The 27,085-nt window shown below is 38.7% G+C and overlaps 1 protein-coding gene and 1 long non-coding RNA gene across 2 annotated transcripts in view; one reads left to right on the top strand and one right to left on the bottom strand.

Annotated features, from left to right (window-relative positions):
• Window positions 1-282: 282 nt before the first annotated feature.
• On the bottom strand, window positions 283-16,632 carry TSPAN8 (tetraspanin 8). The gene is made up of 8 exons (XM_083858725.1): window positions 16,403-16,632; window positions 11,812-11,871; window positions 9,068-9,190; window positions 8,378-8,452; window positions 8,185-8,292; window positions 6,330-6,473; window positions 3,059-3,142; window positions 283-560 (listed from the first exon to the last, which is right to left on the bottom strand). The coding sequence occupies exons 1-8, from the start codon at window positions 16,460-16,462 to the stop codon at window positions 507-509; spliced, it is 708 nt and encodes a 235-aa protein (XP_083714851.1). The 5' UTR covers window positions 16,463-16,632; the 3' UTR covers window positions 283-506.
• LOC310908063 overlaps window positions 15,279-27,085 on the top strand; it is a 54,459-nt gene continuing 42,652 nt past the window's right edge. Inside the window, exon 1 of the long non-coding RNA XR_014589775.1 lies at window positions 15,279-15,387. This is a non-coding gene — a long non-coding RNA (uncharacterized lncRNA). The remainder of the gene's footprint in view (window positions 15,388-27,085) is intronic.

Genomic DNA, 27,085 nt, shown 5'->3' with positions numbered 1-27,085 from the left:
CCTATTAGGTAGCAAGTTAGTTTCCCTTTTCACAGGTAACAAAACCCTGACCCACAACTGTCCTAATGAAAACACCCTGCTCTACAAGCAGAGGTTCCCAGAGGCCTGAGTTGCCTGGAGCAGTCAGCCACTGGATGATGGTTTGCAGCTGTTTATGGTGACTCTGCTGTGGGTGGTTTAACACTCATGAGGGTACACCACATGGTGAACTCAGACTCACAACATGACATAATTGCTGTCTTTGGGCAAAATAAACACCTCAGAAATATAAACAAAGATGTTTATTGCAAATAAAAAATCATATTCACATCATTAAGTCTTATGAAATATAAAGAGGTCATTTTGCAAGTTGTCAAGCATCCATGAGCACAAGGGCTGCCATTTTCATCAGAACAGCTGCCTGGGACATGCATATATTTATCTGAATGTGCCCAGCCAAATCTCTAGTCTTCTTTCTAGAAAGGTCTTGATTTGACTGGTGACATCATCCTGACATTTTCACAGTTTCATTTTCTCCCAATCTGGCAGTAGAGGCTCATAGAAAATACCAAACCAAGAATCTGGAAAACAAAGATATTTCTGGTATTACCTGGCAGTCCTGGAAATCTGAGGATACAACTGATACACAATATTTTATTTGCAATTGTGTTGGATTTACATGCAGGCTAAATCTGCTATGCAGAGGATTTTTCCAATGTGGCTCTTATAGAATAGAGATATTTTAATGAAGCCAGTATATACCAAAGATAAGACTGCAGACATCATGGAGAAGTTTCATCTGTTTAAAAGATGGATTGCCTCTATACATGAGGACCCTTGTACCTCTGTGTGTTTAAAATGCAGTTGTTAGCTGTAATGGAGCAGCAATTAGGGAGAAGTTCAAGAAATTTGGACAATAATTGAGCATTTTATTTTCTGACAAAGTTAGAGGAATGTTCACTGTGCATTCTAAAGGTTGTCTCCCTTTGAAATCTCTGTTCCACTGTCACTCTCTTTTGTGCAACTATGTGTTTGAAGTGTATGTATACAGGTATACACATACATGTGTATACCTGTATACATGTATACCTCTATAAACCTGCCTCATTTTTTTGAGTTGCAAATGATCATGCAACAAGTATTTTGTATTTATCAGTAATGGACTTAGGATAGAAACAATAGTGAGTTCACTGAAGAAGCTGTTACTTTAAATAGAAAATTCAGTTGAGTCACCTTCTGTATTGGGAATTACTGGGTACAATTTTATGACCCGTGGCAGACAACTGGTAAGATCAGATCAGAAAGCTTCCTTCTGAATTTAAAGCTAACCAGCCTGTGAAGGTGTTCCTCAAAAGTGGAAAATGCCCATCTGACACCTTTGAAGCCACAAACACTGACATACTTTATTTACTTAAGGAGGAGACAGAGAAGAGCATATGTAGAACAGAGGTACAGCTAAGACAAAAGGATGGACTCACACCTGGAATAAACTGACAGGGCTTCCCTGACATACCATGCCCACATTTGCACTTGCACCCAAATGAATCTGGGCACTTCTTATCTCTATAATTTTCACTATTACGGTGAGCTGAAAGCACAGCTCACAAGGCAGAGAAGGGAGAACACTTATTTTTATCTGGGATTTCCTAGAGCCCAAAGATGGTTAAGCAAATGGCCTTTGATTTGTAGTTGCTTGAGTTAATATGAAAAGGATAAATGTTTATCAAGTGTAAATTGCCATCTGACAATTTGTGCTGAGTCTCATATTGTTTATTTGTGTTGTTTTCTAATCCTTTTGAAATTATTGGGAGAGGCAGCCAGCACAGGAAATGCCAGCTGGAGAACAGGAAAGAATGATGGCCAATGAACTAAAAGTTACAACTTACGTAACTGCAGTAACTAGAGCAAAGTGACTTACAATTTGCCTTAGGGATACAGATGCAATTTTACACTTCTATTGTATTTTAAGGTCAATTAATATCAGTGTATTTCACCTATTTTTCCCTCAAAGTAAACATACGGGTGAGAGATCTGACCACTCAACATATAGCTCCTTAAATACCAGAAAGGCTGTGGTGAGTAAGAAGTTGGTGGCCTGCCCTCTTCCAGTGCTGCAGCTACATAATTCTTCCCTGTTTTACTACTGTTTTCCTGGAAACACAGTTTTGAGTTGGGGCTCTTGCCCACTCTTCTACCATGGGGAGCAATCCTCTGCCAAGAAGTTTTTGCTTTGAATAACAGACTGAACTTTCCATAGCAATCTTTGTCATTTCTGTTTTTCCCTCAAACATCCACTGGTGGAGAGCAAGGGTAGAGGAAAACAAAGGAGGAAGAGGAAAATGAATTACTGAAGAAAGAACGATGATGATGAAATTCCCCGTTTCTTTATCATTTTCTCCTATTCAAATCAAAATCAAGTAGCTCACTGGATACCTTCACTTCTTTTCCTCCTCTCTTCAGAGAAAATCTTGCATGTTATTCTTCAGTGTATGGTAAGGAAATTAAAATAAACAGTTCACATACTCTGTGGTTTTTTACACACGGGAATGTATGGAGCATCACACGTGTGCGCTCAGACACATTAATGCATCATCTTGATGCTTAAAGTTTTAATGTCTCAGAATATAATTTTGTACCAAAACTTCTTAATGATAAAAATATATACTTTAGGGTCTAAGTTTTCTTAGGAGCTGACCTTTTCCTCAAGAAAAGATGAAGAAAAGGAGGAAAAATATGGCTATTCTTCCTCATGTTTATTCACACACCTCTCTGTACACAGGGCTCAGTGTCAAGGCACAGCCTGACTTCAGGACTGGCAAATTTTTTGAAGATAATGTCCCATGGGATATATGGGTAGCAGGGTGGTCTGATCTTGCCTGAAGTTTGCAGCTCAGGAGCCATATACTTTAATGAAATATGTTTATATGAAATAACAGTGAGGTTATAGCTAAGGTGAGAGATGGTTTTCCCTTGTCTATTAATTGAGCAAGCCAAGTGTTTTAATCCCATTCGCAATGTATTTCTAAGTAGAACATATTGCTTGTCAGCTACTAAGCATTTTAACAGTGTACACTGGTACCTCAACAACAGCCAGTCCAAAGGCGATCCCCATAATTATGACCAGATTGTCTTTAATTTGTTGTATAATCACTTCTCCACAAGACTGAAAAATAAAACAAAATTATTAAATACAGGTAAGTAATATTATCCTATTATAAGATATATAGGTTAAATAGGAATGCATCTTTTTAAAATAAATCTCTCAAACTCTCTTCCTCTTTAACTCTGTGCTAAAAAAAGGCTATTTGAATTTACTCTGGCTTGTTGCTAGTGAACACAAAAACCACAACTACGTGTACCTTATGCTCTGTGAAAGTCTTAGCCTTCCCAAGTATGAAGATTTAGTAGCTGACCATAAAAATTTACTATTTCAAAGGAAGACATACAGCTGTAATGGCCAATGTTTGCATTATTTTCCATTAACAGGGAAAGTAGTGTTTGTTCTTACTTTCATTTGATAATCATTCACTACTAGAAAAGAGCCAATGCAGCCATGACCAGATCTGAAAGGGAACTTCAGTTTCCCACCAATCTAATCTTTGGATTTGAAATTTAAAGGTTTATTATTAGACTTGGGACTAACTAAAAATATTTGTTTATAAAACCTAGCTTCAAAATTAGTTTTGTCCAATGTTTGGTGGTCTTAGGCTGGGGCTGGAAGGAAGAGAATAATCAGCATGGCTTCATGTGGCGAAAGTCCTGCTTATTGAACTTGATTTCCTTTTATGGTTACCTCAGGGTAACTCCCCCTAACTGATCTCAGAAAGCCAGTAGATGCAATCTTTTTGGACTCCAGCAAAGATTTTGAAGCTTCTGGACATAGTATCCTCCTGGACAAAATGTCCAGCATACGGCTAAATAACCATGTTATGCCGAGGTAACATCAGTCTGGAGTCTGGTTAGTAGTGGATTCTGCAGGGCTCCATCCTAGCTCCTATTCTCTTCAATATGTTCCTTAACAACCTGGATGCAGGACTTGAAGGAATAACATGGAAATTTGCCAACACTAAACACTAAACTAGGAAGACCTGTTGACTCCCTTGAAGTTTATCAAGGTCAAATGCCAGATTTTGCAACCATAGTTTTGTTGGGGTTCACCTGGGGAACAAGAGGCTGGAGAGCAGCCCTGCAAAAAGGGACCTGGGGGTCCTGGTCCATGGCAAATAGAACATGAGTCAGCAGTGCCCTGGCAGCCAGGAGGGCCAACCCTGTCCTGGGGGACATCAGGCACAGCATCACCAGCTGGGCAAGGGAGGGGATTGTCCCTTCTGCACTGTGCTGGAGCAGCCTCCCCTCGAGTGCTGGAGGCAGTTCTGGGTGCTACAATATATGAGATATAAAGCTATTAGAGATTGTCCAAAGTAGGGCCATGAGAACAGTGAAGGGCCTTGAGGAGAAGCCATATGAGGAGTGACTGCAGAGACTTGTTCTGTTCAACCTGGAGGAGACTGAGGGGAGAGCTCGTTTGGGTCTTCAGCATCTTCATGAGGGGAAGCAGAAGGGCAGATACTGATCACTCCCATGAATAGTGACAGTACTCAAGGCAATGTCATGAAGCTGAGTCAGGGACATTTAGCTTGGATATCAGGAAAAGATTCTTCACCCAGAGGGTGTTTGGGCACTGGAACAGGCTCCACAGGGAAGTGGTCACAGCTCCAAGCCCAACAGAGTTCAAGAAGCATTTGGACAATGCTCTCATGTGCATGTTGTGGCTCTTGGGGTTGTCCTGTGCAGGGCCAGGAACTAGACTCAATGATCCTGATGGATCCCTTCCAACTTAGCCTATTCTATGACTCTACAACTGAAGTTCTGTGCAGAGCTACTTTCCTTTTGAATATCTCATATGCCTGTTCTTATAGTGACTACATCTTCTCCAGGCACTGACAATCCTCCTTCCACAGACAGGAGGGAAAGCCAAGTACAGATTAAATACTCATTACAACACTACAACTGACTTGCCCCCAAATACAGTTGTACTTTTTAACCATATTTCCTCTCTCACAATAAATGCATGGGTCTTTTCCTTCCAGTTCTACTAAAAATCTCTTATTTAAGCAACTCTTAACTGCACTGAATTTCAAATCTTTTTTCCCATATCAGAAAGCTAGATGTCTCTACTAGTATCTCACACTACCATAAAATCTGTCTGTTCACATGAGCGACATCTTGCACCTGCAGTAATTTCACAGATGGCTTCTCATGCGTCCTTTGAGGGCTTGCCTGAGGCCAAAAAGACATTAAAGTGTGGCTAAAACAGCCTCTTTATATAGCTTATTTCCAGATTGGATTCTGGTATCCCCTACTTAACCAGACTATTTCTTCGCTTTAAAATAGTATTTGCTTCTGTGGGACTATATGGGGAGGAAATTACTGCTCCTTAATTACTTATTAAGGAGCTGTGCAATTAGAGAATTATACAACCAGAATGGACATTTGCTAAAATCTGCTTGGTGCTAGGTGCATACTGGCAAACTTCGCACCACCAGCATTCTAAAACTTCAATTACTTTGTGCTATTCAATTATTTTGTGCATTTCTTTTTAATTTTTTTTTCGTATCCATAGAGTCCAGATTTCCTCACAAGGAAGCAAGCAAACCATGAAATTCATTATTTGAGATATCTACTATCTACTAGATGGTACTCTTCTGAGTGTGCTTTTTTTTTTTGTCTGTCACCCGATATTTTACCTTATTATTATTATTACATTAATTCCTTAAGATTTTCAAAAGTGTATAGTTGTAAGAAATCACTCTTTGAATATTCTGCCATGTAACCCACAATATATAAGGTTTCTTTCCAGCATATCCTACAAAATGAATGTTTTTTTTTATTAAAGGATTATAAACCCCCAAAGGTCTTGCATTTAATGCGTTTGATTTTCAATATACCTTAGCATTCACCATTTGAAAGTCTTTAAGTCAACATGTCTGCCACCACAATGAGCCTGGGTGGGAGCATAACCTTCTGAGAGAGTAATGAGAGCCAAAGGGTAGCTGGTGTGCAGCCCTGACCCAGAGTCATACCCTGACCCCAAAGCCATAATAATTTTCATCAACAATAACCACGGAGATTGCTAAGGGCCTAAACTGGAGACATCTCAGGAAGAGGAAGGAGCAGAGTTATGAACAGTCATTTCGTAACAGATGGTACGGGGATAATTCTGGCTAAGAAAGAGAAAGCAAAACTTTGCCTTTTCAGAAAGATACAGGACTGCTGACTATGGGAGTCAGCAAAGATAACCTTGGGGTAAAACCTGGCACTTTTGAAAGAAGAGTGAACATTTTTCTCACCTTTTTATAGATGTATCCGTTTTGATATTGGACGCAGAGGTCTGGTGATGGCTTCTCTAGTTCACACTGACAGATTTTTAAGGAAGGTTTGTTAAAGTTTTCTCCCCAGTCCTTAGGTCCATCCCGCAATCCACAACATTTTTCCTGCAAGAAAGGAGTAAATGGGGAGAAGAGTTTAAAAAAGAGGGAATTTTCAGTTCAAAGAGAATAGGTGAGGGAGCTGAGCGGAACAACAAAAAACAAATTTTATTTCATCTTTTTCAATGTGGAAGTTGTCCCAAATTGGTATGTCTCAAATACCATTTACATTTCTGTACCACTTATAAGAACTTAAGTGCATAAGTTTTTGTTTGGTTTGTTGTTTTTTGGGGTTTTTTTAAAATAAGAGATAGGAGGAAAAAGACCAGATTTTCAGTATAAAATGCTCAAAAAACATTAACATACTATAAAGCTAGTAATTATCAGTGCCAGAATGGAACTGGAATACTAGGTGTAGTACTTTTTGAGAATCAAGCCTTCTTTCAGTAGGTTATATTTACAGAAGGTTAAGTTACTAGCTCCAGTAACATCCACATTTCACGTCTTGAAAAGCCTTGAAATGTAAAATTCAGGCACATACAACTCTGAAATCTAGAAAAATAACCACTTTGAATGATAGCTATGTCTTTAAGTTAGAAACGGACTGAAGAGATCAAGGCTCCATTTGGGGTTTGTGAAACCTAAACCAGGTGCAGTTTCACTTCATGTTCCACTATATATGTTCCACTATAAGCCACTAAAGCTCAGGGGTGCAAACTTGGGTTTAAGGTCCTCCTTCTATTAAAAAGCAGCTGGAAATGTTCACATAATTTTGTATAAAAGCAAAGGCTGTGGGACATAATATAGCAGTCCTGGTACATTTAAAAATTGATGCAGTAATTATGCGATATTTCATTTTGCTCATCTCTCCAGACTGCTTATTATATCAGAAGAAATAAACTGTCTCAGAATTAGAGTACAAAGCTGAAGGTGGAATGGGGAAGGAGAAGTGGAAGTAACATAAGACACCTAAATATTATTCCTTGTTTCATTTTCTTTCATACAGCAGTCTTTAAAAGCATAAAAACTAACTTTAGGTCTATCCATCAAAGTCATCACCCATTTGGGACTAAAGCAGAACAGTAGGCATTCTATCAGCGTACAGACCCTGGTAGTTGTGGCAAGGGAAGGGATGTATGTTGTCAATGTTATCAGTGAGATTCCAGGGTATTCTCTGTGAGATACCCGGGAATAAGCTTGCAATAGGCATCCACCACCTGTGGTCCTGTAGGATGGGGGCACCAGGAAAAGCACAAACACAATAAAAACAAACTTCTCGTCATATTTTCTTCCCTCTTCTCACACAGTAAAGCATGGAGTTTCATGACTTCATAGCAGTAGGATATTCCAAGTTAAATACACTCCTGATATTTTTCTAATCCCTGGGGTAATCTTTCCTTAAAAGTACTGGAGAGTTCTTATTTGGGATATTGTGGAGGATCAATGCACCTTCAGAAGGGAAAGCTGTAGGAAAGGGCCATGCAGTCCTCTCATGAAAGAGCTTAGCTAACTGTTAGTTTTACTTGTATGTGGTCTCTCCTTGCTTCATTGTTCTCATAAACAACACTATTGCACAAAGAAATCATCACAGGAAGACCATGTCCTACCAAGAGAACAGAAGTCCCTTCTGTGGTGTTTCAACTTGCCTTTAAGTCAGACCCTTCCCCTTTCCCAGGGAATGAAATTCAAATCTGCAGAGGAGTAATCATAAAATGGAGACAGACATCAAAGATGAAACAGATAGCAACAACTCCTTCATTTTTTACTGTTCAATTACCTCCCTCTCAAACTTCTGGAACGCCTCCTGAGAGACTTCATATTTTCCTGAAGTATCTTGCAATACGTTCAAACTTGCGTTTAGAGTAAGGGCAAAGGCTTCTTCCACCTGCAAGTTAAATATATTATTAAATTTTTTGGGAAGAAACAAAACTATATGAAGACCTCAATGAAAATATGGAATAATACTGTACCTGAGGTTTGTACACTGCTCCTAAAACACCTCCTGTGATCTGAAGAATCAGGATCAGAAGCAGTGCAATAAAAAACTGGGAAGAAAACAAAAGGGGTAGAAAACTATATTACTGTTGACCAAGGTGATATAATTTAAGTTAAATTTATCTTTCATGTACTTGAATAACCAGGTAGGTAGAAAGACTTTCCAATCAGAGCTGCTCCAACTATTTCATCTTCGATGATGAGAAAAAGTGGTGCTCGAGACAGAGTGTGCTCAGCTGGTGGTCAAAACAAGGCACACACCAGAACAGTGTCATGGTAACAGTGTGTAGGTGAGAGTAGGGCAGGAAGACAGGGAGGACATCCTGGGTGGACCAGCAAAGGGAGCAACTGGGAATTTATAAAATTAAATAGGATAGATAATGGGTGAAATTTTATGAAGGGAATTTTGATGATGGCTCGATGGAAAAAAAGCTAGTGACTCTGAACCCTGTCTTCTTGCTGATGAGAAAAGCTATCATTTTTTCCACAACAGAATTCAGAAGGGGTCCAAACTCAAGGTAAGCAAACAAGAAAACACAGGATCATAATCAGGTTTTTGATTAAATTAAAAGGTTCCAATCCTCATTTGATACTACATGCAAGGACTTTATCCATCCTATGTAGCTGTAGCCTGTTAAAGATACACAAATGTTTTTCTTCCCTACCAACATCAGCATGCACCGGCTCTCCTTTGCAGCACCGCAACACCCCAGGAACCCAATGACCATAATGATGGCTCCCACGGCTATCAGCAGATTAGCTCCTGCAGATACTCCGCTTTCTACCTCCTGAAAAGAAAGAAGGGCAAAAAATCTTTCAGCTACAAGAAGGTCCTCCTAAAAACATTTGTATTCCCCAAAAGAAGATAATTATTTTCTAACTGATAAACATACTGAAGAGCAACTATGGAGAAATTCTAATCCATAAATAAAAAAACTCTAATGCTCCCTTTTCAAATGTTGTGGTAGAGAGCTTTGTAAAACTTGATTTTTCACAACCTTTGTTTCTGTACAAGATGAAAATCAACACAGAGTAAATGAATAAATAAAGACCACCTGTCTTTAAAGTGGCCTTCAGTTGGTTCTCAGTCAATGAATCTTTGCCTTTTACTGGAAGTAGGAGACTTGATTACCTCAAAACCTCTCCTACATTAACCCAGTGTTAAAGAAACAAAATCTCTGTTTGTCATTAGAAGGCCAGGAACATACTCTGTGTCTCTTTCTGAGAGAACACTTCTCAGAGTGATGCTGTATATATTAGAGAAATGTATTTCCCAAAGCAGCTTTTTTTTTTTTTTTTTTTTTTTTTTTTCCCCAGGCTTGATCTCTAATATTACCCTCAGAGATGAGAACTTTATTTCGATGTGTGGGACATTCAACTAAACAATTCATATACCTCAATATTATTAAACATCAAATTATTCAGTTCCCACAGGACTGACTAAGGGCAAAGGCCAAAAGAGAGAAAAACATTCAAAGAATATTTTCCAGTGTGACTGGTGCCAAGATTAGCAAAAAATGTCTGGAAGTTGCCACATTTATCTTCTGATGGAAATTGCAAAGGTATATAGACAAGTATAATTTGAAGAATATGTTGTTCTTTCCCTTTCCAAGTTGGACTGAACGTCCTGTTATTTATTCTTAGAAAGCTCTATTCATCTACAGCCAAATCCTTATGGTCTGCTCAATTATTACTGAGGCAAAACATGCATTGGTTTTGAATGGGAACTTTGCCTGCCTGGAGGCAAAAATGTGAGAAAATGCTTTCAATTTCGGTTCTGACTCTTAATTCATAGGTTTTTGGGGAGTTCTAAGTGTCACTTCAGGAAAGCAGTTTGAAACACGCTTAAATATTCCTTTCTGAATAGGAAATCTCTCAAAAAGTAAGATTTGGCAGTGGTTGTGGTTTTCCAACCTTCATTGTATCATTTGAGCCATCATACCAGAGACTGTCAAGTATCAAGCATGGCAGTTTCAGCTTCTAGTAAAGTTTTGACTGGGGAGTGAAAGTTTTGGTTCTTCCTCTTCCAGAGAAGAGAATGGCAAAGCTCTCCACCATGACCTATTATACCCGAGGACACTGTGTCATCTTGAACCAAGTTCTCTTGCATCCATGCTCTTCCCGATATGAGACATCTGGGACTGGCTAAGGGTAATAGTGTCATCAGCCAAATGGCAGGGAGGATACAAAGCTATCTTCGTACTTCCACCATCTTTTTATTTCCAAGTGGGAAAATACTGGTTTAAAAGTTATTGTTCCTAACTGACAGACTGTGCTAGAGGAACAGGGGACTTATCTGAGGAATTGCAACTTAAGGCTCAATCGTAAAGCTGAAAAAGGCTCGATCTGAAAGCTGAAAAACAGTGCTTCCATGTGACACCTGCCTGCTTTTTCATTTCTATAGCCAAAAAGTATTTTTAAAAATAGAAGAATGCAAATTAAGCTTTCAAATTATTTTGCATTTCTATGGTCCAAATTCATTTGAAGAAATGTACTGCTTAAACCTTAGAGTCAGTGCCAGTGGGTATGCACTGGGCAAAAGGGCCTACAGGACCATGGGGTCTTTGAAACAACAAGACCAACCTCTGCTGCGTGTCTGCAAGATTGAGAGCTCCTCAAAACTGTATTTTCCCTAGTTTTGCAGAAAATGAAAATCATAATACCTTAATACCTGAACTAATTTAATAACCTGTACAAAAATCCAGGAAGGCAGCTAAGGGTCCTTTTTCTATCCTCCTGGAGGATTTTTAGGACACTGGCATCCTAGATTTCTGGGCATTTAAAACTCTTTATATATATATATATATATATATATATATATATACACACACACACATATGAGGGGAAAAGGATAAGGTGTTTTTAAGGAGCCATTGAAAATGGAAGGGAAAAATCCTTCATCCCTTTCAAAGTTGCAGTTACTGGGAAAATTAGAATTGTATTATTAAAGATAGTGAGAAAGATAAAAATATTTCCTACGAACATGTGAAGTAACCCTAGGAATAGGTATAATTATGCTATTCTAATGAGGAAAAACACTGATAAGTCTATGAGCTGCACGGCTCCATTATTCTTTCCAACACTGAAATCATTAACAAAAGCATAATTATTTTTCACTAGAGGTGAGAGACACATTTTCAAACAGAAATCTGTGTGCATCTGCATAAAATTACATTAATAACACTAGGAGCTACTTCTCATAGTCACATATCTCTGTTTGCATCAATCACTTTATCTAACTACCTGCACCATGATGTTTAATCTTAATGTCATAAAATGCATTCCTCTTCAACCACACAAACCACCTCAACAAAAACATAGAAAATTTGTGGAAATGAAGATGGGAAATTAAAGTGTATGCAGCAGTTTCCATGTTTTACATGGTGCTGGTATGACTGCATGAATTTACCTGCTGAGTACCTTTAAAACGTATCCATATAGAGGCTCCCAAAATAATGCAACCACACACCTGTGGGAGAAAATAAAGACAAGTTAGAAAGGTCAGTAACTTTCCTACTGACATTCAGTATGCAAATTGTACCATATGCTGTCCAAACTTCTGAAATAATTTGTTTGGCAAAGCAAAAGAAACATGAATTGCTGGAGCAGAGAATATTGATTCGTTTCCAGGAAAATTCGTAAATGTAGTTAAATTTTCAGGTATGCACCAAATCCCTGATGTTTCCACCCCATGATGTTTCCCACCATGTAAAACACATTTACATAATGATTTATACATATGTTTGGGAAGAACATAGAAATTCCGTCAGATGAGAGAAGAATATACATTGCTATTGTAGCTGTAAAACATGGCCATAAAAAATGTTGGTTTTTTTATAATTGAAACATGAGATTTGATAAGGGATATTTGCGTACCTGTTATTTCTAGACTTATTCAGGACATGTGTCTGGAGACATTCTCTATGGTAAAGCTACCAGGAAGTCCTAAATAAATTATTTTTGCTGTTTCAAATGCAGCAATATCTGGCCATCTCCAACCCTCAGTTCTCATAAAATGCCTAGAGTAATTTTTCCCGATATATTTTTACAGAAAACAGCCAAGTAAATGTGAATGTTTGACCAGCATGACTTTCCTTAAGATGCTGAATTCAGTGAAGATGAATCGCAGGTCCAGATACATTCCCTCATCTCTACTTGTGCTCCTATTTCATCAATCACTGAGTTCCCCTGTGTGCCAGTCACTCTATTCCTAACCTTGTTGTTGATGATTCTTACACTGAATTGCTCTTTATTAAGTGTTGGACATAGGTAACCAAGAGGCTACTCAGGCGTAAAGATTGTGCCTACTGAGATGACTGGTAGGAAAGAGACATCACTGAGGACCAGGGACTAGTCAGATCTAGAATTATCTATATCTGCCATTAATAGTCAAGTCATAAACGGCTCTGAAATGTTGTTATGAATTTCCCTTGAAGGCAGTCTGTTCCCAAAAAGTCCAAGTTGAACATGTCAAGTTTGCTGCAATACTCCACCTTAATTTTTAAGTTTTCTAAAAATAAGGTTTCAAGTAAATAAACTTTCATTCCAGGAAATTTCATTTTTAATGAACCACTAGTGGTTTCTGATGGAATTAAATGAGCTTCTTTAAAAACATCTTCACCCATTTTCCCCAAATTAGATGGCTACTGTATTTTTGCCTTAATCCTTGATAAAGAATCTGTAATCTCATCTCAGTCTCATAAACTGAACAGTAACAGTAATGCTGTCCTTGGTTACTCCTTCTCACGCCTTCAACTCTGGTGTGAGGAGAAAATACAGCCTAGTTGGTTAAATCAATATCACCTCAGATGAGCCTGACATAGTGCTGAGCCAACAGTATATTAAGACTGCAATTCACATAAATACCAAACTTATGGGGAATTTCCTTCACTGGCACACCCTTTTCAAACATTCAGTTCAAGGATATCAGGAGGAACTTTTACAAGGTTGCTTCTGTTAAAGAAAACATTTGATTGGAATACTTCCTTGAGACACCTGATACTACAGCTCTAGGCAGGTCCTACAGAGAATGTGGTCTCTGTCTCAGGAAACCCGCTAAGCTTGTGTTGCTACTTCAGGGACTGAGATGTTCACATTAAGGTTCAGGAAGAGGCTACTTTGTTTGTAGATGGAATTGCAAGTCTGGTATTAACAACTGATCAAAGATGTTCTGTCACTAACCATGTTGCTTGGAACTAGCATCAGACAACAGTATTCAGTGAAAAAAAATAGTAATTTACAATTTGCATTATGTGGAGTAGCAGAAGTTGGCAAAATGAGGACAGGAGGAGAGACTGGATATCCTGCAAACTCTGAAGAAGGGAAAGAAGAAAAATCTGACATATGTGTTGGGTTTAATGCACAAAACTGACAAGGATTAGTTTAAGGACTGTTAGAAACTCCATACAGGCACCCAGTTCCAAAGCACAGATTTTCAAAGCCCATAGTTTGCTATTTTTCATAAAACGGGGAAGATGAAAAACTCTGTTGGTGTGCTGGAGCTCAGTATGAGGCTCATGGGCATGTAGATGCCCAGGGGACACTCGTCATGTGGTGAAGTCATAGTCAATTTGCAGAGCTATCTTAGACTATCCCAGGGCTTACACACTTTGTGTGATGCTGCATGAACTATTTAGAAAAGGTCATCAGAAGGCTAGGAAGCCCCATTCCTGAATCTTCTAAGAGAGGACAGTCCCTGAGAGATTGCAAAAGGTGTAAAATGAATGGGCACCAGGAAAATATGCAACTGCCATTCTTATCTATTTAGGTTACAGTCACCTTCATTTCCCATTATCAGTAATTTTCCGCTTGTCAACTGCCTTGAGCACTCAAGAGAGCAACTGTGGCTGTAAAGTCACCTCTGGTCCCTCTACCTTACTGTTGCAGTTTAATGATTTCCATGAATGAGAACGAATGACAAGAATGAGAACCAAAAAATTCAGTTTCATTATATTTCTGTCAGCCCATACATCTGTTCTTCCCAATCTTGATCATGCTAAACTAAACACCTTCCCTAAAACAGTTAACTACAGTTGCATTCCTATCCTTTTGTGTTCCATCCAGGCAGTCACATGCACAGCAAATGCTCTCAGTATTTTCTTCCTCAGAATACAGTATGGGTTGTCCAACTTTGGTATAAAGATAGGAAGTTTGTTTCACATATGCTTGTTTCAAGACGCTCCCAGGATCCCACCCCTTTTTTTTCCCTAGGAAATCCATACCATCACTGAAGGCATAGGACACTATTTCAATGTTCATTCTGGAAGTAGTTTGGAGCTTTTCTAATTCTAGTCTGAGACATTTGCCCATTACCTTACAGTAAACACAGATGAATGTGAACAGGTATGCTGGTTTTGGCTGGGGTAATTTTCTTTGCAGTGGCTGGCATAGGGCTGTGGTTTGGATTTGTGCTGAGCACAGGGCTGATAATGTAGAGAAGTTTTTGGTATTGCTGAGCAGGTCTTATATCAAGTTTTCTTTCCCCTTTCATACCACTACTCTGGTGAGGATACTGAGGGCACATGGGATGTTGGGAGAAAACACAGCCAGGACAGGTGACCCCAACTGACCACAGGTATGTTCCAGACCATTTGACATCATGCTCAGTAGATAAAGCTGGGAGAAAGAAGAAGGAAGGCAGGGGACATTTGGAGTAATGGCATTTGCATTCACAAGAAAACATTTCACATAATGAGGTCCTACCCTCCTGGAGATGGCTGAACACCTGCCTGCCCATGTGAAGCAGGAAATTATTTCCTTGTTTTGTTTTGCTTGCATGAATAGCTTTTGCTTTTTCTATTAAGCTGTCTATATGCCAACTCACGGATTTTCCAGCTTTTATGCCTTCAGTTTGCTCCCTGATCCTGCTGGTGAGGGAGTGAGTGAGTGTCTGCGTGGTACTTGGTTGCTGGTTGGGGTTAAACCACAAAAACAGGAAAATCTTCCTGAGGGACAGGAAGTCAAATTCAGAAACTTATGGATTCTTGTAAGTACCGTTGCACAAAAGCTTTAATACAAATGTTAAAAATCTTCAATCTGTCTTGACAGAACTGGAGGAAGAAACTGGGGAGACAGTCCAAACTATCACTGGTCTGTCAGGAATTTCTTTGTGAGGTCCATAAGCAGTCAAAGAATTTGGGCTAGCCACAAATTTTCCAAGGTTACTGTTTGTGGTCTCTTTTGAATGATATCACCTTTTCACTTGAAAAAAATCCCTCGAGGCAAAGATCATGATGTGTCTAGTAGTTCTGCTTCTGGTTTCAGTGAACCCCTGGTGAACCTGACAAAATTCTGTCAGGAAATCTGACAGTTGAACCATGGGAGAAATGTTCTTTAACTCAAACCTTCCAGAGCTTTCATGACCTGAAATTCTTGCAACCCAGCTGAGATGTGATAAATAAACAAATACAGTTCAAATAACACCCAGAAATCTGCCTGCTGTGCTCTGCTGTATCATTCTTGGTACAGCTGTGGCAGTACTGCCAGCACATACATTCTTACAAACACTTAGTGTCCACCATCAGAAACTAATTATAGACTGAATGTAAAGAAAAGAACCACAAAGAGGCTTATGAAAACCATTTATCAATTAGGAGGCTAAAAATTCAAGTAAATTTTCCATATTTTCTGTTGCAACTACATTTTTAGGATCTTGCATGCAAAAAACAGCAATGAAAGGAAGAGAACTGTGCATTGTTATTGGAGAGTCTGTCATCTTCTGACTGAGATGAGTGATGTCTCTTGACATGAGGGGCACAAGACAAACAGGGAGAACAGGGAGATTTGTGGCTCGTCTACTTTTGAATTCAGAGGGAAAGGTGTTCAGATGGAAAAAGACAAAGGGAAGGGCAAAAGTTAAATATATTCTCCCCTCCCTGATTTAGAATCATACTCTGGTTCCACTTATGCTCTATTTTCTTTACAATTCCTCTAACTGCAGCATTCAGATAATGGAGAACACATTTCATACATCACTAATAATAGTTTAAACACTAACTTACCCAAAAAAAAAAGTTGAAGATGAACATGGAGTACTTCATGCATTTGCTTACACCCGCCATTTTCAACAAGCTGAGACAAAAACAAGTTCTGCAAAAGCTTTCCTAAGAGTTTGACTTTGATATAAAAGTTGTTCTTGCGTCCCCAGAAAATCTCTCAAATCACATCAAATGCACCATGCTCTGCTCCTGAAAGCAAAACTTATGACTAAGTCATCCACAATTGCTTAAATAGTTCCTTTACCACAGGTAAATATTAACCAAGCATAGGGGAAGCACTATGAGTTGTTATCACCTAGACTCCAGGCTCTTACTGTGTCTTGTGATTTGTACTTCTCTGTAATCATCCTATGACTTCTCCTACGCCTCAAAAGTAAATAATGAAACAGAAGTTACAGTTTCAAGAGGTGAGCGTAAAAATATTTTACAGACCTGCTTTTAAGAAGAAGTTGAAATAATTGCATTTCTTAATGCTTTATGTTGCAGAGTTTACTCTTTCATTGCCCAGTGTTCACTGCCAGCATTCATTCAGTTGTGTTCACACTTTCACTTCAGATGTTCAACCGGCATAAAGGGATGAGTCTGCTTTGTCCCAGGAGAGGAGGGATAAGGAATCTGCCTACATTTTCTCCCTCTGAGTATCTACTTCAGATCCATTACCTCTTCCTCACCAACTCAGGACCCCAGGAACCTGAGCGTTGTGGTGCACAAAAGTCCTACTGTGCAGGTTTCCAGAAGCATTTTGAACCCCAGCACAGCAACCCCAGTTCTGGCATTAGATACAGGATACCTCTCAGCAATAGGAGATAGACTCATTCTAGAAAGCAAGGCAATAAGCCTATTTCATTTGCTTTGGGCTTTATCTTGTTCATTTTCTTCTGTTTCCTCCAAATAGGAATCTTGAGGCAAAAATAGAGGTATTTTTTCTATCAGCCTATTTTCTGAAGAAGCCCCATACAGCAGTGCTTGTAGGAATGAGGGACAGATGCAGGTTTCTCTGAGTTTGTCATTAAGAAAAATAAGCCTTAATTTTGGAGGTGAACACAGTGTAAGAGATTAAGGGCACACTTGTCTGAACTGATTTAGGAAGTCCACTTGGCCCAAACTCAGTTTTCAGTCTTCAATATCAATTCCTGTTCCTCAATTCTGCTGTCTGTATTTGAAAAGAATGGGAAGTGTTAGAATACAACACACCTATAGATGGTGACAAAAAGATGTAACTTAGAATCTGGCTTTTGTAGGATCCACAAGAAAAGCCACCAATACTCTACATTTAAAACAACCCCCTCCAGCTTCTCTCTTAACCATCTTTGCCATTTTCAGGAGTGGATTTACACCTGCCTCTGACTTTCTGTGCTCCTTTCTGGAGTAATAATCCTTGTTATAATTCTAGAATATTATAACTGTCTGACTACCTTACTTTAAGTATTCAGCCTTAATCTCAGAAAGTTCCTAAAAATAATTGCACCCATGAAATACAGGTTTTATAAGGATTGGGAGAAACAACTCTGTGGTACGGTTTAGATCTAACACACTCTACTAAGTAAACATGCTCCAATAAGTAAATTGAGAAATGTGGGTGTCGTTATGGAGGGAGGCCATAGCCATGGATGAATCATGAGAAAAGTTTAAATGGTCATGTTAAAATGTATGCAAAGGACCAAAAGGTTAGTAAGGGAATCACAGGTGATACAGGATTTGAAAAGATAAGTCTGCAATCAGGTGATACAATTGCAGTAAAGTTTATAATAAGTGGAGTTCTGCAATGGCATTATGTACCAAAAATTGCACTGCTGTAAATCTTCACTCAGAGTAGACACTGATTAAGGAAGGCTTGAGCTGTAGCACTGTTGTCTATGAGATGCTTAGCCCAGGCATTCAGTCAGAGATGTCTGAAGGAAAATGTGTTGGAGCAACCATAATATAGAAAGCAAGCATGAGCATTCACACTGGCTCTTCAAAAAGGACAGTATGCAAGGACATTTCACATGCAAATGCCTGGAACCTCTGCTGTTCCTTGGTTTTGGTGGGTTTTGGGGGTGTTTCTTGACCTGGCTTGGGGTTTTTTTAATAAGTCTATTCAACATAACCACAAGCAAGTTCTGGTAAGATCCCAGTTTACAACATGCTGAATTACAGCTGCTGAAGAGAAACTCAGTATCTATCTGACTTTGCTACAATTCCTACATATTTCATATCTATATTTAATGGCATCCAAAGTAAAAATATGCCATCTAAGTTTAGAAACAAATGAGCAGTTTCCAATAAGAGATAAATTTTCAGCTTAAGTTTTCCATATGATTGCCTCTTTCTTATTTCCTGGCTACACAGTGCTTTGTTACGCCTTGAAGAAGGGAAAGGCTACAATTATGGCACAGATTACATTCTTAGTTGTACCTACAAGTACGAAGGTCATGCAGATAATAGCAGAGGCTTATAAATCACAGGAATGACATGAGAAATTTTGCTGCTCTTTGTCTGAATATGAAATTGCTTCCACTACCCCTCCACTAACAGTTTGGATAATCAGCTGTACCCTACCAATAACAAAGCCTGTGCCACAAACTGCTCAAAAGCTTTTCCCAGCAAAGAATTTCTGAAAATCCATTTATTTACTGCTCCTCTACAGATTAGAAGAGGAGGGTTATCAGTGCAGAGCTTGATACACAGGGTGCAGCACAGGGCAGGAACCTCTTGACGCAACAGACGTAGCTTCCTCCACAACAGGGGAGCTCTGACAGCATGATCACCCAGGAAATTGAAAAGAGAGAGACATTTTCAGCAAAAAAAGAATAGGCCAGTATGTCTGTAATGAACTTGAAGTAAACAATCTCCCCTTTGACAATCCCAAGCAGTTACAGTTGATTTTACAATGTTTTTATCTTCCTTCACCTGTGAGCCTTCCTCATTCTGAGTCTTTTTAGTCTAGTTTCACAACCTCCCTTTTCTCTTGTGAGGTGCTTCCACAAGATCCGACTGTGACCAAAGCCCCATATCAGATGATTCACTGCACAACCAGTCACACATTCAGGTTCAGACTTGAAAAACTGATTTGTCTTGGGTAGCAGTGAAGTCCTTGAATGGTGGGGTGTGAATAGTGGAGAATAAAAGAGATTTTGCCCATTTGAGTGATAAATGCACAACAGAGAAGGTGGATAAGAACCATATTCAGAGTGGAGCTTGAAGCTTCAAAGGGATTGGTAGATCTCAGGATCTGCTGAATCAGTAGATTCAGCTTATATAAGGTGTGCAAAGATGGATTTCAGGCTGTCACTGCACTTGTCTTTCAGCCAAAGGGATATTTCACCTCTTGCAAACTCTCTTGTTGCTCTGAGGTCTCTACTCAATACAAGTTTCTGCATTTCCTAATTAAACTCCTATCTAAACAGAAGTGCAAGTTACAAGAGCTTTTTCATGCTTTCACAGTGAATTGTTTACCCATAATGCCAGGTGAAGCAAGTGTTGAGTGCCATTAGCCTTGTCAGCATTTCAACACTCATCTAAATGGGGTGTGCTGCCTAGCAAAGGCATGTTTGCAATGCAAATAGTAGGACAATCACCTTCAAACCAGTGAAAAATTCTAGTATCTGTTCTTGCCATTGACCATACTTGCAACACAAGGTCTGACTAAGCTTGTACTTAGTCTACTAAAACTCAAGTTTTGAGTTACAAGCTTAGCAATTACATCTTATTGCAATATTATAAAAGCCTTAATAATTAAATTATAAAATTGAATATTCTTATGTCTGATTCTTAGCAAAATACTATCCTTTCCTAACAGATCTAATTCTTGATATGTGGCACTGTCATGACAGCTGAGTTTATACTCAAATCCCACAGTCAATTACAAGACTCCTTGCCCTCATTTTAAACTATCCTTTGATTTAAGCCTTGAGTTGAAGGATGAGTGGAAAGCATGAGAAAAATATACCCCAAAACTCCCCAAAAATATACCCCAAAATGCGGAATTAAAAGTAGAAGAAAGAAGACAGTACTATTACATTTAATCATGTGTCTTAATCCATTTTCATGATTTTGGGGAGCTGATTTGTGATTTACAATACTATGAGACCATAAACTTTTTGGAAACTTCCATGTCTCACAGGGTTTAGATAACTATGGTTGAGTCCGAGGCTGATACTGCAACTGACTACGTGAAAAGCAGTAGGCGTCTTTTCAAACAGTGTTAGGCATGTATATTGGCAGCTGTATCAGCTGTCTAGAGTGCCTTCACAGCTTCTTCCAAGGAACGGAGACTGCTAAGGAGTGATTAAGCTTATCCTAAAGCAGACACAAAAACAGGACAGGTGAACAGTGCCCTTGAACTGCCTGTTCCTTGCCACTGACCAAAAAGTGAATCTACAAATCTGAAGACATACGAGATGGATTCCACACTGGAGTTTCCTCAACGAGACAGCATCTCTATTCCACAGTAGACACTTTTTGACAACAGGAAGTGAGGATCCGGTCTCAGTTTTATTGCACAGTGGGCATGTGTGCAGAAGTTTTGCCATGAGATGGATTTGCCCTCACCCAAAGCTATGGAGTTATGTTGCCATAGCAAGATGTGTAGGCCAATGCTGCAAGCCCATTCTTTTAGAGGCACTGATTGATTACAGCTCAGCAGTTCTCTGACCCCAGCCCCACCCCTGTTACAGCTCAGAACAAGGTATAATCCACCCAGAAAGCTATCTGGTGTGACCTCCTTCTGCCAAATACTGACTTCCTTCCTTTCTTGTCTTCTGTTCTACCACACCCTGAATGTACAGTAATGAGCAGTGTTGTGTCTCAGAACAGGACCTGAAGACTCTCCACTTCCTATGGGCTACAAGAGTGAACTGGGCTTCTCTTAGTGTCCCACTGGGAACTGATTTCTTGCTTGTTAGGGTTTTTGCTTTCCTTTTTAAATAAGTGGTGCTTGTAAATATTAGCTATGTAAACATTTCTTTCAGGATGACTATAATCTTCTGCACTCCAGCTAAGAGATACACAAACTCTTTATATAAAAGATATAACCCGAACTGAGTTGGCGAACAACCCAGCTCACAAGAGGCAGGGGCCTGATCATCAAAACAAACCTGGACATCCAGGACATGTCCATACACACAGGAGCAGGCAGATCCTATTGTCTGCCTTGTTAGCCCCAGCTCTGGTCTAGGAAATGCATAGCTGTGTTGCCCTGATGCTCTCCTCTCCTCAGAGACCTAGAGAAAGGCAGTGTGGATGTAAAATATCCCTCATACCAAAAGAGGCCCTCAGGGGCCACAGGCATTTCTGTGAACCAGGTGAGTTTGTTGGCCATAAGGGTGCTGGTGAGAGGTTTGTTATAGCCCTGTATATCTTGTCCCCAGGGAGAGAGTTTAAATGGGGATATTTGTCTTCACAAAAAGTTTCTATTCTGACAAAACTTTCACCAGAAAATCCCCATCCAGCTCTGTGCTAAACTCCTACCCGGGTGCTCCATGGCCTGGTGCCAACAACACTCGTATGTTCCTGTTTTAGCAAGGTCTAGTGTCTCAAACACTCTCACTTCCCCTAAGGTACCAGCTCTTGCAGAAAACAAACCTCAAGCAGCTTGTGATCACTCTGCCTCCCAAAGGGCACAGCCTTCTCTTCCCATACACCACTGGTTTTCTTCTGAGCCTTTCATCTGAAAACTCTCTGAAATACATATCTTTAAGATTTGAGTGATACTTGACTAGTATTAAAGTAAAATAAGTCTTTAAGGATGAATAAACTTGCATACCTAATCCACATATTTCTCTTTACACTCTCCCTTCCTCTCCAGACCTTTTTGTTTACTGCCACTTTACCTAATTGAGCTCATTTTTGTACTTGACGAACTAAGCTCTTCTTTTATGTCAGAGCTTATGTCAAGGATTTCCTATTTCCCAGCTTCTGGTCAGGATTCATCTAAACTGTATATCTCCAGATTTAAAAGCTTTCGGTGGTTTCAAATTTAATTCATCATGGATTAACATGAAAACCAGTGTCAGTAAGGGCCTCACTATCTTGCCTGTGAGTATATTATAAAGTCTAACTTGAAAAAAAATGCTTGCTAAAGAACCCATAATGAAAAGGTTTTTCGTAGGTTATTATATAGGCAGGGCTTCCTGTACAGGAACTGTGACTTACCTATGGGGTGGTATTTTTGACCTCTGTCATTTTCAGCGTATCTTGAAAATATCTGTGTCATAAAGAACTGTCATAAAGAACAGATTGCTGTGAAGAAATGCACCGTAAAAATGCAGAGAACAGCCTCTGTCAATGAAGACTCAAAAGGTTTCACATGCATCTCTAGAATATTGCCTTTTTTTCAAGCAGGGGAGAGCTTATCTAGGAGTGTTTTTCCTGGAGAAGACATTCATATTTCATATTCAGGTCTAAACACCAGGAAATAATTCTAATTTTTTTTATGCTTATGTAAATCAAAAGAAGTTTATAAGGCTCCTTTGCACTGTGAGAACAAATTTGAAATAATACAGCTAACTGTTCTACTGCCATATTTTTTCCAAGGAAAAGCAATAAACCTGTTAGAGAAATGTAACACTTTCTCTCTCAATTTTCCCTGCTGCCCTCCATCCGTAAGTGGGAAATGTCCCAATGATATGAGGCCCAGACAGATATACAGTCATTTTGTCGTACAAAACTAGATACTCATCAGTTAGAAAATGAGAACTAGGTCATTCTGTTGTTGTTTTATAGACATGAGTTATGCAACTATAATTACATTATTCCCTATAAAGAGGCAATCTTAATGCTTCACATGAAAATCCTACGTAATGCAGGTGGGCAGGCAATGTGGTCACTAGTTATGTTTAGCATTAGTACACGGGAAGTCCATAACATCTGCCATAAAATTTTTCTCAAAAAATGCAGATTTGATATTTATTTTGACAAGCAAACTTCTATTTCAGGATAATTTGACACTCAACCCCCTATTTCAGTGAGGCATACCTCTGTTTGGCAAAAGCATTAAAAACAATTTAAAACTAATATAAGTAAGCAAAACTAATATACATAAGTAAGTAAGTAAGTAAGATTTAGCTTTCAGCATTATTAATTCCTTAAGTTTCATTTGAGATAAAACATCCATGCTCTGAAAGTTGAATGGGAGCTTCTTTATTTTTCTATAGTTGCTGCAGACAAAGTGATGCTATCAAAATACCATAGCATAGCGAGTGAGCTAAAGGCTTCACAACCCCCTGGAACTCAGAGATCCTCTGGGAGTATTCTACCAGATGTCTATGGTCTTTTCACAGTCCAGAGAGGAGTTTCCATCAACCCTCATCTGCTCACTGACCTTCACAATCCCACTGACATTAAACTCTGCTTCTCTGCAGCACTTTGTGGGCACTGGGGTCTTTTCTGATTCAGACAGTTGTATTGCTTTTTCAGTTTAATCCCCTCACACAAAAAGCTCTTATTTCTACCTGAGTGCTGTTTTTCACAAAACTTGAATATGAAAATTCTGTCATTTGCAGACTATATACATTTGTTGAAAAAACTCTTATTTCAATTTCCATTCATCTTTGTCCCACAAGTGCTATTCATTTATCCCCGCTATACATAAAAACACTCTTTCCTTTCCAAATGTTTTTTCTGCAGCTGAAAGGACAGGAAGAGAACTGAAGAGTATTACTGCAAACTGTATAGTAACTACTAAATAGCAGAGTTAGAGACTTTACCTACTGGCAGTGATCCAGAATTATAACTTGCACATGTGCGATTTACATTTGCACTAAAAACTAATTTCCTTCTGAAGCCATTGAAGAAAGATGCTATAAAGAGCCTGTTCCTCATCAGAAAAGCTAAGAAGCCCATGCTGAGGGACTGTTGGCCTCTCAAGCCTGCAATCAGAGCTGAGAGTGGTGAATTTTCCTTTCAGAGGAATCTCAGAACCATCCAGCACTAAGCTTCAAATGTTAAACACTACTGTAAAAATAGCTCCTCTTTTTTTCATCTTCCACAAATTATCTGGGATTACCTCCCTCTGATCAGACAAACACATGGAACTGGGATAGTCCTGACTGTTGCATAAAGATGAGTCTCTTCAATGCAACAAAAGGTGTGCAAGACCTTCCCTTAATGAGATAGAAAGAAAAAAAATATACATGCTGGAATAATCTGGGGGCTTCTGTAGCTGTAGAAGTTATTAGAAACCAACTCAGGCGTTTGTAGGTCATAAGTGCTCTCTCTCCTTGACTCCTTCTCTGACAGACACTACGATACCACAAGGGAGGAGCATCTGAAAACAAGCCTTTTCTTGATGCCATCCATGAAGAATTTCAAAGCTCTGCATACAGTTGGTCTTAGAGATAACTGAAAATTTAAAATCCTCCTCTTCAAGGACAGGCAAAACAATCTTTAGGAAACTACTCTGCCTCATAGTATCATTCCAGGGTGGATAGCTGGAATAGCAGAGACCTCAGTCAGAGTGGATGGAAAAACTCAAGACAAAATTCAGCTAGTGTACTCCTCATTTTATGTTATCTGAGAACCACTTGCCCCTTTGAAGGTATTTGGCCAAAGCCAAATCTTGAGCAATCATGTTTATATTCATAGCATGAGCCAGAGGAACTTACAGGAAGTGTGAACTAAAATAAATGGAAATGATGAAACTCTAGTTTTAATTTAAAATAGAATCTTTTTCATAGATAACATTTAAAACAGAGGTGAGAATACCAAAAGGAAAGGGACAAAAATTTACAACTAAAAGTAAAGCAGGATCATTTTCATGTTGTTTCTCCTAGGAACACAGTTGCTGCAGTTAAGATAATAAAAGACACTCTTCCATTAAGCTGTAGGCTTCTCATCAGCTTAAGTCTAGGCTTTGTGTCTTCTTTTTGCTAAACCATTCACTCTCCCGAAGTGAAGAATTTCTTCCTTTGTTGTGTCCATAGATGAGATTAACAAGCACACACACTTTATACACTTCATTAATCCTTGTGATGATTCATGCACATGGGGGTCAGACTCTAGGCCAAGTCAGACCTCTAAAAATACTTGACCTCCAGATGTCTGTGCTGACTACTGTAGCTAAAAGGAGAGTTTGGACACATTTTCTTTCTTTTCATAGCACCGTAGTACAGATTAATCATATTCAAACTATCCTTACAAAAGATATACTTAACAGTGTGCTGATGATATCTAAAAAAAAAAAAAAAATGCTTTTATGCAAGGATTTTGATTTTGGTTTTAGTTCAAAATCTAGAATCAAAAATATTATGCTTTTGAAAGAGTCTTTCAATAAGGCATAACCGCAATGCTGCACACAGTAAGCTTGTTGTTAAAGATGTCAGGCATAGTGCGATCATCCTCCAGGGCATACACTGCTGGGTGCTCCACGGTGCCTGAGACCTCCAGAATGGTGTCAGGGAAATACTACCATCAAACAAAAAAGTTGCAAGAGAAAAATAACCATTACTCTAATCACTATATAACTACACTTGGATTTAGTTCTGTTCTTGGGTTTTGAGGTGCACAGTTCTTCATGAGTCAAATTTATTCACAGATGTAAAAGGCTTTTTCTCCTGCTCTTTCACCCAATCACACAGAAATCAGATGCCTGCTAGCATCTGAGTACTGCTGTGATGGTTTAGTCTTACCCCTGCACTATTCCAAATTTATTCTGTAACAGACATCCAGAACACCCTGTCACGAGGATATTTCTTTTCCATACTTTTTAAATACGATCCCTTTAATTTAATGACAGCATCTTAAAAGTTAGTTTTCTAACCTGAAGGTGATCCATTGTAAGTATATAAAACAGGTGAGATTTTTTTTGTTGGCAAGAATATATTTTTTTAGAGATAAATTCTTTAGACTGAATTAAAAGGGTCATCTTAGATTATATGCCAAATTTAAGAATCTAGTATTAAAGAAAATAGGTATTATTGTATTTTAAAAAGACTATTTTAAAAGACTTCTGTCTGTGCAAGAATTTAAATGTTGTGCATTACACAAATCATACCATAAACCAAAGTTGAATGGCTTTACTCAGAGATAAGACATATAGCTACATAGCTATAGCTATATATAAGATATAGATATAAGGTATGCAGGTTATAGATAAGATATTTTCCAATCTGTTGGGGTACTTAGAAAATATTTACTCATCCCAGGAAGTCTGTTAATCATATACATAGAGGATAAAATTATTACCTGGTATAAATGGGAATAACTTCACTGATTTTAAAATTGGTCTTAGTAGCAGAAGAAACATACCACAGGCCATTAACTCCTGAAAATATTGAAAAGGAGTTCATCAGATCAGAATAGATGTAGGAAGTTTAATATCTTCCACAATGATCTGTCTGATGTATTTCCTCATAAAACCTGTCAACAATGGCAAAAAGGAAAAAAATCATGAAGGTCAAAAGCTCTTCTCTCAAACCCTCTGCACTGCAGTTTCAATAGAAGTTGCTGTTAAATGTGTTGGATCCTACTTAACTGAAGTAAATCTGAATACCTTTCTGAAAAGATGTGCTTTAGATCAAAGAGAGGCATTGAGCCTGGGGCAAAAATGAATGAATTTCTATGGGCTGTCTTACATTAAATTTCAGAATAGATGATCTTAATGCTCTCTCCTCATCTGAACATAAGAATCCAGCCTCATTTAGCTAGACTGTACTTCACTGCCACATCTATGATGATTTCATGATCTATAAAAATATAATTTTTAAT

This window comes from Zosterops lateralis (assembly GCF_965231275.1).
Source record: "Zosterops lateralis genome assembly, chromosome: 4".
Taxonomy (NCBI): domain Eukaryota; kingdom Metazoa; phylum Chordata; class Aves; order Passeriformes; family Zosteropidae; genus Zosterops; species Zosterops lateralis.
The sequence above is the reverse complement of the archived record's forward strand: the minus strand, read 5'-3'. Positions and strand labels throughout refer to the sequence as shown.